General features: G+C 35.5%; 1 protein-coding gene across 1 annotated transcript in view; it reads left to right on the forward strand.

The window, feature by feature from the left end:
* The window catches only part of LOC140161161 (C-Jun-amino-terminal kinase-interacting protein 4-like), a 71,397-nt gene that overhangs the window by 48,064 nt on the left and 8,902 nt on the right, over positions 1 to 14,431 (forward strand). Inside the window, 10 exon segments of the mRNA XM_072184594.1 lie at positions 1,654 to 1,831; positions 2,624 to 3,004; positions 3,603 to 3,804; positions 4,704 to 4,784; positions 5,611 to 5,678; positions 6,543 to 6,691; positions 8,060 to 8,231; positions 9,010 to 9,123; positions 10,334 to 10,510; positions 11,006 to 11,144. Of these exon segments, the coding sequence (XP_072040695.1) occupies positions 1,654 to 1,831; positions 2,624 to 3,004; positions 3,603 to 3,804; positions 4,704 to 4,784; positions 5,611 to 5,678; positions 6,543 to 6,691; positions 8,060 to 8,231; positions 9,010 to 9,123; positions 10,334 to 10,510; positions 11,006 to 11,144 (1,661 nt within the window).

Raw genomic sequence — 14,431 nt, forward strand, 5'->3', positions numbered from 1 at the left:
CACTATTACAAATGTCAAGTTAATATGACTTTCTATACCAACAGTTAAGCAGGCTTACTATATGCATCAACATTTCCACATTAAATCCACTGACCCTCATACTGATCATATATAATAACTCCTGTACAAGCATTTATTCTTTCACTGCTCCTGAAATTAATGTATTGGTGCATCATATGAGAACAGTCACCTCCTGGAAAGGTGTGCAAACATTAGTTGTTATATGTGACATGATCAAGGGGAATGAGTCGCATGTCAGCAATTTTCAAAAAGAAGTTTTTAAAATCATTTTCTGTCAGTTTACAAATGCTACATTTTGATGCAAACCCCATCAAAATCGGACATCTGGTTACTGAATTATGAACAATTTATCAATGACTGAAAACAATATAAAACAAAAGAATTTGAACACTGTTTTTGCCAATATCTCAAAAACAATTTTAGCGACATCCGACTCATTCCCCTTGATCATGTCACATATGGTAACTTGCAGTAGCAGAGAACAGGTATTGAGTATACATCTTTTGCTGAAGGAAATTTGCTGATACATAAAATTCATTATGTTGAATCAAAATTTGCGCAATTATATTTATCATGCACCCATAGAAATTAACATTGGTTCAAAAGCTGAATAGTCCTTCTGTAGAGTGCTGATATTATTTGAGGGAAGAAGGCAAATGAAGCATACTAATTATTTAACAATGCCAATTCATGTTGCAGAAATCTAACGTTTGGTATTTGTCTTTGTGGCTTCTGAATAGAGCTGAATGGCTGATTAGGACATTTGAGAAATACTATGTTACATGCTGATTTACTTGAACCAAATGTCGGAGACCATATGGTACCATCATTTATAATTTGACTATCCATAGCTTTATAGGGTGATGAAAGAATAAAGTTAAGATTTTTGGTGACAATCATTCCTTTTCTCAAAACAATCACAAAATGAAATGTCTTATTCATTCATGTACAGAAGCCATGATGACCTGCCCAAAGATCATTTGAAAAATATCTTAAAGGCCTATTCAGTGATTCTGGTGGATCGTAAAAATCATCACAATTAAGATTTTGGCACCTTTGTTAATGTCATAGATGTGCTAATACAACCTGCTAGTGGTTAAGCTGAAAGCCATAATAAAGATAAAATAAGACATTTTACATGAATCTGTAATTTCTCTACATAAGTAGAGAAATTAGCTGCATGTATTTGAATGGGGTTTGAACTTTGTCAATACTGCGGTTTTCCTAATTTTGTGCCAAATTTTTCATTTCAAAAACACCCAATGACAAGTTTAATGACTTATTCTTCCACTTTCAGGCAATTTATGTACAATTTTCATTTTTTTACACTTCAGCTAGGATCACTGAATGGGCCTTTAATTTCTTGAAAAACTATGCAAAATTATGGCATTACATTTAATTGCTTTTGTTCTTTATAATTTACTTTTCTCATCAACATGCTAAACTTCTTTGGTACTGAACTTTTTAAATTGTTGTCAGTAATATAAATGTATGTACCATTAAGTTTACATTTTGGAATTTAATTGTGGAAGATATTTTTCACAAAATGGCATTTTATTGGTTTTATGATCAAAGACAGCATCTGACCAGAACTATGACTTGATTTAAACTTGCTTTCATTCCAATAAACAGAAACAACAAAGGGAAGCAGGACAAAGTTTCAAGAACCAATTATCTTCCTTGGTGTGGATTTGTACCAGCAACCAAGCCAATAGCAAAGTGACTGTGATAGATGCCAACCAGCCACAGACACTACTGGATAATTTCCTTGTCAGTGATTCATACATTATATGTGTGGCAAGTGTGCCTGGTGAGTATGTGAAATTTACTTATAAAAAGGAGGTCATGGTGTAGTGGGAGAACATGGTATAGTGGTAGAACATGGTGTATGGTTATGGAGCTGTTAAGAGTACTCTCCTCTGGTGAATGGGGTTAATGATGATCCTGGATTCAATTCTTGGGAGGTGGCAACTGGCTGGGATATTGACTTGTGGAGGGGAAGGAGTCAGAATGAAACTAATCATTTGAGTTGAAAATTACAGCTGAGAATTGGAAAAGCAGCTGCAGAGAATAGAAAATGCAGCGTTTTTCGCAACATAAAACACACCAAAATTAGTATAAACCAGCCTTAAATGCTTATTCAGTGATTTTTCTGTATTTTCTGTACAAACCTATCTTGTCTAACTGCACCACTGAAGGCTGATGTGATGAAAAGTAACATGCTTTCAGAAGTGCAAAGTGTTATCCTCAGTGTCTACTGCTAGCCCTGTACATACTATGTCGAATTTGATAGCCTTGGCATGCAATAAGACAAAACCAAAAAAACCCCAAAACAATGGAAGTAACAAAAGCATGAACATCCTTTATTCTATCTTAATTTTTAATGTGTGATCTAGATTTTATTAGGTTGCTTTTCATGTTTGCCATTTGTCTGCTGCAGGAGCACATCTATATATGTTTTTTGAAAAAATGCAAAAATCTGAATATTGATGAATTTTAGGATGTTCCAATGCAGCATATTGCTGAATAGGCCTTTCAGATATTAAATCCCATTGATGCTGTCAACAATGCTCATCAGGAATCTTTCGTGTATATTTTTAAGGTGCAATGGAGAGTGACTACCCATCAGGAGAGGAGACACTAAACATTGATGCAGCAGATGATACTGCATCAATCAGCAGTGCAGGGAGTACTGAGAACACATTTGGTAATGTGACTGTAGTTACAGCGAGTTTAGTCACACCAAGAAGTGGCACTCCATGTTCCGAGAAAGGTGACAGCGGAAAACCCGGTGAAGATGCAGAGTTCAAAGCCGAGGTGGGTGATGCTAATGTGAGAACCAATATAGCATCTGTGTCAGATGCAGAGAAGGCATTAGCAGAGGCAGCGATGGCTGGGCCTACTCAGGATACTATAGGAATGGAGGGTATTGTGAAGGAGAGTAATCTTGATAGAACAGACTCGGCGTCTAGCTCGGATTCAGGTTAGTGTTTTACTGATCATATTAATGCATTTGGCTTCCTCAAGGTTACCTCATGTGTGTACAGATGCACTTCCTTTGATCGCACATGTAAGCAGGCCAGTTCTTTGAGTTAACACACATAATTTGATACTGTGCCCAGTGGATCACATACTGACATCACTACCTGAAGGAAGCCAAGTGGACATCAATAGCTGGGGATTTGATTCAGAAGTTGAATAGATTTGATTTGATGTGAATCAATTTTAAGTAAAAATTGATCTGTTATTTTACACAATCTTGGGTGCATTTCACTAACATTTGAGACATCCCGTAAGTCCTAATCCCATTGTAAGTCCAAAACTCACCATAACTCCACCATAAAATTTATATGTTGAGAGTTACAGATGGGCTGAAGGACTTGTGGTAATGGTGTGTCATAGTGAAATGCACCCTCATACAGTATTCATATCTTTTTAATATCTCTAAAATTGGTGGAAGGTTCTGATGAAAGAAAATTAAATAAACTTCTCAAATCTGCATTAATGATTCAAAATATTGTCATTCATTGGAATAGCCCAATTTTTTCAATATTTGCATTATTTCTTTCATCTCTTCAAAGAAGCATCAGGAGATCCACTAGGAGCCACTAATGACCCAATTCCAACAGAGAGAATAGTAGTGAGAGGACGACCTACCACCTCTAGCGATCTGTTGAAAGATGGTTTATCAGAGTCACCGGCTGAGAATGATGTCATGTATGAAGAGGCAGATAAAATGAGCAGTATTAAACCCACCGTGTGGCTGGGAGCACAAAATGGAAAGTAGGTGGCTTGGACAAAACTTCAGTAGCATGTTTGAAACTGAGATTTTGAAGGAAAATATGTTAAGACTGTCCTTTTAGTTTTACCTGCGTGTTCATCTCATTAAGCGTACTATAAAGCAAAATGTTCTTCTTCACATCAATACATTTTTGCAATTTAAAAAGAACCATCATATTTGTGCCACAAAACTGATACACTTTCTTAAAGATGTATAGGAAAAAAACCCATTTGTGAGCATGAAAATTTTGCAAATCCAGTTCACTTGCAAAGTTTAGAAACTTTTTATATAAGCGAACAGTATTTAAAGAGCACAGCAATTGTAAATGTATGCATAGTGTTTTTGTCTCTCTGCTGGTGGTCACTTTATGTCCATAAGATGCTTACTATACTCGATTAGCTCGTAATAAGCGGGACTCATAACAGCGTGGATTGATATAGAATGGCGTATACACAGCTGGGCGCAGCGCCTTGCGTGACTGACATGTAATTTGCGGGGAGTAAGTTCGGACTTTATTTACTCGGGCAGTTACAAAAACTTAATAATTCTCTCCTATTTCGAGCTGGTCATAGTATAACCCTAAAGTTTGTTTTCTTCCCCCATCCCACTCCAAGGGATTCCTTCACCCAGGGTATTGTGTGATGTGGGAGGATTTAGTACAGCCTATTTAAAGTACACACTATAATGGTAAATGTATCCATGGGTATTTTGTTGATCTGCTGGTGGTCACTTTATTTTCGTATAGCACTAACTAACCCTAATTCTTGAGGTGAGGCTGGTTGGGTGAAAGTATACCCAGGGTATTGTGGTTTGGGAAGAGTTAGGATTAGTAATGATCGACTCATGTAAGTTAAGGAACAGTGTTGAGTAATTGTTTTGTTTGTTTTCTTTCCGCTATCAGTTTGTTTGTGCACTCAGCTGTTTCACAGTGGAGAAGATGTCTACATTCCATTAAACTTAAAGACTCCATATTAGCTATTGTGTAAGTATAGCACTCAATTATATTTAAAACTATGTAACCTCTTGTCTGTGGAGCCTGTTATATCAAGGGCTGTGTGCCTACACTTTGTTTCAGCTTGAGTTTGGTCATGACATATTTCGAGGATGTAAGTGTAAATTCTCACATGTTAACCTAATCCTGCAGAGCGTATACACACACATACATACAAGTGCGGTTTGCCCATATTCATGAAGTGCAACTGCTTAAAGCACTGACGTTCACTACCTAACTTAAGGTGAAGCAAAGTATAACAGTGTTTTGGTAAGCTTGTCATATAAGAGGTTGAAGATCCTTTATTCTGCTTTGGGTTTTTAGACAAAATACAATATATCTTGTTAACTGGAAGAGTTCATATGATTGGTGTAAGTTGTTGATTTTTATACTTTACATGAACAAGATGTATACAATAATTTATAGTTCTTCATGGATATTCATGCAACAAATAGTCATCTTCATGTATTGCTGTTGCTAATGTTACTTTTTTGATGAACAAGCCTCATATTTTGTCTGCAAAATATTTTATATTCATCTAAATATTTAGGAATTACCTTCATGCAAGCATACTCACAGTCAGCCTAGCATCAAAACAGGGATTATCTTATGGAGGGAGCATGGGGGAAAGTGAATTTCAGGGGGGGGGTGCAAAATCAACCAATTTTGCGTAAAAAAGTGGAAATTTGTGTAATTTTGGGTTCAAGTTCAAGAGCTCTGTATGCTCATATGAATGATTTATAGCTTTATCTCATTAGAAGTTATTATAATTTACTTATTTTGTGATACATCCTTTACTTTTGAATTATTCCTACAGCCATGTAAAAGGTCGAGTACTGGTTGCCCTTGGTGACGGAACAGTTGCTGTCTTCCATAGATCTGCAGGTAAACATATATGTGGTCAGGTAATAGGATAATGTTTATGTACTATCACTGTTGTTGTCCAAAAATGGTTTATTTGAGAAAGAGGGAAATAATTGTGATCTGCAGCATGTCAAGGGTGTAAATTCTTTCTGACCAAAAGAAGAGATTAGCTGGTGTAATGAGTTCAAACCATTCTTCTTCTTCTTCCTCGGTAAGTGTAACATCATTGCATGATGACAGACACACTTCAAGTTGCGCATGTACAGTGGATTAGGAACATAACTTCAAAAACAGCAGTGCAAAATATGTACTGCACAATGTGTGATAAAAGCTGCTTAGCTTCCTACCTATCCACCTGTCATTTGGATGGGTAATTGCCAATGTGGATGAGTGAAAAGTTAGTCTTTACAGGCTCGATATGTGCCAAATTGTTTGTTGGAAGTAAGACACAGAGTCTCATACATTACCACTTCAGAATGACAAATGGTTTGTTTCCCCATGTTGATGACCTGAATAACTCATATCAGAGAAGAATGAGCCCAGTATCATAGACTTACAGCAGTGATCACAATGAGAGGGAGGGGTACTCTGGCCTTGTTAGCTAATGTGGGTCAACCCAGTCTTGACAGTCCTACCTGCTGATTTGAATTGCTATACGTGATTAAAATGAAAATTATTATTGTGCAATAAGGTATATTGCTGATCGAGATTGATGGGCAAACATGATGCATGCTGGGAATGAAAAGGGCTCAAAAGCTATAGAATTCGTCACCCAAGGTTGTGAATTTGAGCCCTTATCCTTCCCAGTATGCATCACTTTTGCCTTTTGATCGCTATCAGTAATAACCTTGACCTAACATCATTTTTTTAAATATTTAATTTCAGATGGTCAGTGGGATTTGAGTAATTACCATTTATTGGACTTGGGTAGACCCCAGCATTCAATACGCTGTATGATTGTAGTATATGATAAGATATGGTGCGGTCTACGTAACAAGGTGCATGTAATCCATCCACAGACACTCAAAGTTGAGGTAAGCTTACACAAAATTAGGTCTCAATTTTCATTGGTGAAAGTAAAGAAGTGTTGAATTACAAAGTTTAAGTTAAGGGAAAACAGTTAAAATTTGGTAAAGCACAAAATATTTATCGGGCAGCTAGTGCATCATTGGACCTGCCCATGGTAGTAACTCATTTCTTGCTTTTGTTACTGGGAAGGATTAATCAAATATGAAGCATTGAGTTTAGGTTTGGTTTAAAGTTTTTCATATCATGAGGAGATGTGGTTTTGTTTGTAACTACAATCTTGTAAATAAGTACTTGGAATGCTTGGCACACTCTGCCGTAAATTCCGTGCAGAATTTCTTATGATCATGGAAATGACGTATATTGTGCTGGAGAACAAACAGGACATCCACAACAAAGATATACCCTTCCCCCTCCCCATCAATCAATGTTGGACACATTGGGTAACTGCTGAAGACATTAGCATTTCTCAACATTGCATGGGGGAAAGCGGTGATAGTTTTCTGTTGTTTACACGCAAGCGTTCCAAGACTTATTTCCAAGATTGTAGTTCTAAATTCAATACGATCATTTTTAAGTTAAGGGATGGGGTATGAGCGTTTGGACAGTATTTATTGTGGGACATTAGAGCACATCAGACATATCAATTGCATTCTGAATCTGAAGAATGTCCTTCTGATATCAAATAATTTTGATTTTTGAAATTAGCAATGTAATACACATTTTATGGCAAATGATTAAAATTGATATTTTTGATATTTAACAGTACTAAAGTAAACTTTATAAATCTGTTGATTTATACTTGGAAGTGTATGTAGGTGGGATGAAAAGCCGACGATCAATTGAAAATTTTGACCTTTCAGTATTGAAGATATGGCTTTTTCCCAAAACACTAAAAAAATTAGGTCTTCTTGGGAAAAAAATCCATATCTTCAATATGAAAGGTCAAAATTTTCAATTGATCGTCGTCTTTTCCTCCCAGCTACATAAACTTTAAGAATATATCATTAGATTTATAAAATTTACTTCGAGGACTGTTATATAACAAAAATGTGAAAAATATTAAATTTTAATAATTGTATTATATCGTGAATTTCAAAAAATGAAAATTATTTGATATCAGAAAGACATTCTTCGTATTCCGAATGCAATTCGATATGTCTGATGTGCTCTCATATCCCACAAAAAATACTGTCGAAACGCTCATTCCAGATCCCTTACGGGAAACAGTTCAAATTTGGTAAAGAGCAAAATTGTTACGGGGCAGGATAAATCAAACGTTTGAAGCATTGACAGGAGGTTAAGTTTAAAGTTTTCCATATCATGTTTTGTTTGTAACTAGTTCTAAATTCAACACCATCATCTTAACTTGACAGAAATCTTTTGACGCCCATCCTCGTCGTGAGAGTCAAGTACGTCAATTGGCTTGGCAAGGTGATGGAGTGTGGGTGTCAATACGATTGGACAGCACACTGAGACTTTATCATGCACACACATATCAACACTTACAAGATGTTGATATAGAACCCTACGTCAGTAAAATGTTAGGTAAGTGATTTAGAGTCCATATTTATCGGTAGTACATGACATTATCACTTCAAATTTTCATCTGTAGGTGCTTACTTACATACTGTGTCATGGACATTTCTGTAACTTTGCATTTATAAGAGGGGGAGCATTGATAATAGAGAATATGGTATTGTCATATTTATGTCATGAGAAAAACAGTCAAAATATTCTGCTACTGCTGCCTTATTAGAGACAACTATAGAAACTTTAAATTGCCTCCACCAGTCAAAATCACACACTGTGATTTGTCCAAATGCATCACGTAAAATGAAATGTGCCCTGATTGTGTCTGGAATGCAATAATCTGGGCAATCCATGCATATGATTATTAATTGTGTCTGACACTACCTTACTCCCTTCTAGGGTGAAATATATATTGGCTGCCTTATTTCTTCATTTTATATTTCACAAAAATGAATGATCAAATAATGTTTATGCTAGGACTGTTTTCTACCCATTTTAAGCTGAAATAACGATGTAAATTGAAATCTAAACAGCAACTATTTTGACTGTTTAACCACAGAGTTCTATGGGGATTTTTTATTGTATTGTGATTATAAATTGCTATGTTCTCATACAAATGCAACAAAATTGGTAGATTCCAGTTACGTGTAAGTTGGAATTTGTGTAAACATTACAAAAATGATGTTTGAAAATATTATTACAAAAAGATCAGATTTTACAATATAGCTTTAAAGACACCTTAATTAACACCAATTGATGTTTGTTCTCACTGTTATTGAATTTTGTTTCATAGGTACTGGCAAACTTGGTTTCTCATTTGTGCGAATTACATCACTTATGATAGCATGTAATCGACTTTGGGTTGGCACTGGAAATGGCGTCATTATCTCAATACCTCTCACAGAAGGTTAGTAAGCTAGAAAAATATCAGTTTTTGGCAGTAACAATATGCAAAAGAATTGTGTGTTTGATTGGTAGCCACTGTTTATGCTTCATTTCAAGATGATGGAAGAAAATCCCAGTGAAACACAGAAGTACTTTACAAAGATAAATGAAGATTCTTTTAATTCTCTTTGTGATTTGTTGACTGATCACTGCATTCAAATCTACCAATAAGTTTGCTGTTTTTAGATAAACATTTGCAGCTTGTCCTTATGGCTTCTTTTGTTTCTCTGTCGTGATTGCGATTCAGGAAGTGAATTTGTAAAACCGTTTTGAAAATGTTGAATAGATAATATTGTTATTGGAAAGCATGGTACAGTGGTCAGGGTAAAAATAAATAAAATGCAGTGATTTATAGTGCGATATACACAGGCATAACTCCACAAGATTCAGCATAATTTACAAGGAATTGCTGACCACTGTGACCAAGATACATCTTATAAACCAGTCAATCAGAGACTTGCAGATAAGAAGTGCACAAAATAGATACCAAGGGACCAGCTGCTTGAGTTCTTGTACAGGTAACCAAGACAATAAGCAGTTAATTCCTTGCCTAGGATGCTCAATTATTTCACAAGAACAAACAGGGACTGTGTAAGTGCTGAAACATGCATCACCAAATACCAATGACACCAGATCAGAGTCTAATGCCTTACTGATTGAGCTAACTGGATTGGCACCAGAGGCGAGCCTTTGGTGCATGACGTCCAAGGTTCATGCCCTTGTTCAGGCATGAGAATTTTCAGTTTTAAAACTGAATTAAGTTTTTTTAAGTCACAATTTCAGCCTGTTTTCGGTACTTTTTGCCCAATTTCACACACATTTTCAGGGTTTTTCAGTTAATTTAGGAAACTGCAGTCCCATGCCTGCTTGTAGTGGCAACTTGTTGGCTGAATATAATTGGTAACATTCTGTTTCCCATGGTACATTTAGAATTGGGTAATTGAACCTTATGTATGCTTTATCCTTCAGAGGGGATGTTAAGAAATCAGTCAGTGTACAGAGAGTTTTATAGCTCGCAATCAGTTTTAGAAAGAGTATGGTGTTAGATTGAGAGGCATATTGTAGTAACTTTTCCTCATTAATGAAAATCCTCAGTTTGTGATCCACTTTATGTATGCAAATAGGAAATTTGTTTCTTACATGGAAAATACTTGTTCATCATTCTGTTACAGCAACGAAACCTACCCCTACAGGAGGAAGTCGTCCAGGTGGAGTCATCCGTGTCTACTCAGACAGTAAGACGGATAGCGTCAGAGCTGGTAGCATTATACCATATTGCAGTATAACCCAAGCACAATTGTCATTCCATGGACACAGAGATGCAGTCAAATTCTTTGTTGCTGTGCCAGGTAAGTACAAATAACTGCGGTCAACGTGGAAAAACATTTGGGCCTGTTTCACAAGCTTTATGATCGATCTTATGATTGATTTACTACACATAATTCCCTATTCAATCTTCAATCTTTTGTAAGATTGATCGCAAGTGTTTTGTGAAACAGGCCCTTGTATTATTGTAAGTTCAAACTATGATTTCATCAGATTTCGGATAAATCTTTCTTGAGTCCCTGAGTCCATTTAACTTCAACTCTCTCTGCTGATAACAGTCCAAAGACCAGTGTTCAATGAAGGCATATGTCTCAATTTTGGTGCAGTGAAAATGATATTAGGTACAAAAGAATTGCCAATCTCAATTAAAAATTGGGCAGTTTGGTCAGAAGAAACGTTTGAAAGTACACTCTACCTAAAACTAATATCCCTGTTTAGATGTATTTGTACAACATCCAAGTCTGATCAAATTAATATATAATAATAATACTTTTTTTAATCTGAATCTAACGTTGTAGGCACAGCAGGTGGTTTAACCACAACCAACACAGCAGTAGAGGGTGCCATCCATCAAACACCATCAGAGAAATTGACAACAAAGAATATGTTAGTGCTGAGTGGAGGCGAGGGCTATATAGACTTCAGAGTTGGTAGGTTGTGCTTTATTTAATGATGCATGCCAGAAATAACTTACATTTACAGGAGTTATAAATGTCTTAGTAATCTTTGGTTTTAGCAGTTTTTTTTCTTAGTATATTTTTATGATTATGGTAAGGATTTAGTTAGGATTAGGGTTTAGTGAGAATTTGTACCGGGGTTAGCATTAGGGTTAGATTTAGGATCAAGATTAGGGTTATGATGAAGTTTGTGGTAAGGGTTAGAGGGAAATTTAAAAAAAACTATAAAGCCGAGGACTACAAAATTTGTTAAACCAAACACAATAATGTAAGTAAATGATAATATTGAAGCTATTGTGTGTAAAAAGTAAAGTGAATTGTTTTGTAGCTTATATCTGTAAATCAATTTATTTTTGGCATGAATTATAACAGACAGACTGACCCCAAAAAACCCCTAACACAAAAAGATCAGGATATCACTTATTGTTTTAAAAGTATTGTTTAAGCTTTCATGTAAATTTTATTTTGGTGTGAATTGGTAATCTCTTATTATTTCGAATTTATGTTTTCATGAAAATGACTCATCAAAGTACGTTTTGGGGACTTTGAAATCTGAAAAGACACAGCAGTGGCCAGAGATACATTTGATGGCTTATTTTATAATCATGAAATCATGTCATTAAATAACAATGAAAATTCTTCTTGAAGCTTAAACATTTCTTGAAAAAGGTGGTGCTCTTGCAACAATATTTGAATAATTTGAGTAAGTTAAAAGTGCTGGAATTTCTTTTGGGCTCAGTCTGTTACCTAAATCCAGTTGAAATCTATCCACCCCTATGGAAGACATGACCTTAATCTCCCACACAGGGGGTGTAGAATTCAAATGGAGTCCATAGGGGGTATATGGATTTCAACTGGAATAGCCCATTTTAGTGATGTTTGAGTATTGAAACAGTGGTTTGAAACAGACCTGCCGAGTTAGAGGAAAACAGGATATGCAATACTATGATGATAAAACAAATTAGCAGCTCTCTTTCTAATCTTGCCCATTACCAAACCTGAAGTTGACTGCACAAGTTTGTTCATGTTTTGATGTCAAAAGCCACAATCAAATTGATGTGGACTGAATTATCTGTATTGATTGCATTCTCAGTATATATCCATAAAGGGATTATCAGTGATTTGACAAATTTTGTGCAGTAGACAAAATATTATGTAAATAAAATATCTGATAAACTTTTTAAAATAACAGACAAGTTAATGCTATCACTGATAATCTCCTTTGTATTCCTGTTGTCACAGCACCCCTCATCATGTCCATTTTGATGTTTTATGTTTATGATTTATAGCCGATCAGAGTGTAGTGCCATCGGGGGACGACCCTACGGGTAATGCCATGTTCTTGGATATGCGATCTGCTATTGGTTTGTACAACTCACATGCAGGGGTTTCCTATAGAGCACTAATATTGCATCATATCGGGAACATGGCTTATTTAATATGCTTGCCTTTAGAACTATTGTAGTATTACAAACTATGTCCTTACAAAAATTAAGATTGTAATAGGCTGGAAGGCTGTGGCATTGATGTCAGTCTTTTTTAGTGCGGAAAGAAAAATGAAAAAATTTATTGCACTCAGAGGTAGCATTTTACAGAGTTAATGTCTAGAATGCTGAAAAACAATTTTAATCTTAATAGTGCATGATATTATTCGCTTGTAGTACATACACACCCACATGTATTCACTGGCAACCAGGGACTATGTACTGGACAGATGAACACGGTTATGTTTTTTTCTGATTTTTTGCACTTAACTGGGGATGTTGACCCTTTTACACAAATTATACACAATAATTTTTATAAGAACAATAAGGATGCACTGCCAAATGCATTTTTAGACTGTTTGCAGTCAATTGCACATGTCAGCTAAACAGGGACAGTCCCCTGTTGTAGCAATGTCCATGGTTGGAATGTAGTTTCATATTTATGTCCATGTTTGCCGGCAAACACCTACACAGGCCCATACACACGCCCACAAACAAACAATTACACACACATATTTGCCATCAAATAAGGACCATGCACACTATTATCCAAGTATGGACTGTGTGCAATTACCAATCCGTACAAAATACATACTTAATGCATACACAAAATACCTCTCTGGAACCAAAATTGGTAGGTTATTGCTAAGTTAGAAGGCATAGAATAAGCATCCTCCCTGATAGCATGACATAAGGCATGATGATCCTCCAGCTCTGAGCAGCTGTTTTCTTCTTATGAGTTACCTCATAAACTCTTATGTTGTAACATTCATATATTTATTGTGTACTTAACATTGTCGTTCATCAATTTTCATCACTTTCTAGTAATGCAAAACTGTGGATATTCAGTTCCAGATCCTCCTCAGGAAATATGTATGTTTTAATAATTAACTATAGGTCTCTTTTACCATAAGTCATTGTTTGAGCCATTTAATACCTTGGACATAGTTCAGCTGTTGTTGGGACAACAATTTATCAATAATTGGTATACATTGTGTCTCTATTTTTGGGTGTTTTGACATGGATAACATTGGCTGGGTAGATTGTCTCTTCTATTTCTAACTCATTGATTGGGACATTATATCATTTGATATACCATATTTCATCAGATTCAAGTTTAGAGAAACAGTTAACATTGAATATCATTTTATGTATGTCTGGAATACTTTTAAATACTTTTTAGTTTAAAAACTTGAACATATTTCATCAGATTCAAGTGGGTCAAACATTTAACATTGGTACACAATCACATTGTCTATTGAACACATAGAGGATGTTTTAACATTAGCAGGGAAGATTAGGTTTCTAACTTCTAATTCATGAATATTTGACATACCATGTGCATATCTTCAGATTCAAGTTATTTATTGAAAACCATTTTGTTTGAGTCTGGGGTATTTAAACATGGAGTTTTGACTTTGGATTACATTGGCTGGGTATATTATCTCTTTTACGTCTAACTCATGGTATTGGGCCATTAAATGACATACCGTATTTCATTTTTAGACTTTAATGTTCAGAATAACATTTAACAATATCATTTTGTGTGTGTCTGGGGTATTTAAACTTTAACATAGCTCAACAGATTCACATTGGGGCAAACATCTCACATTGGTATACATTGTCTATTTAACACATAGTGGGTGTTTTAACGTTGAAAAGGTAGATTATCTCTTCTACTCCTAACTCACGGTTTGGGCCATTCAATAATTTGACATACCGTGCATATTTCTTCCAAGTTGAGAGAAACATTTAACATTGAAAACCATTGTGTGTGTCTGTC

The sequence above is a fragment of the Amphiura filiformis genome, chromosome 9 (assembly GCF_039555335.1).
Source record: "Amphiura filiformis chromosome 9, Afil_fr2py, whole genome shotgun sequence".
NCBI lineage: Eukaryota > Metazoa > Echinodermata > Ophiuroidea > Amphilepidida > Amphiuridae > Amphiura > Amphiura filiformis.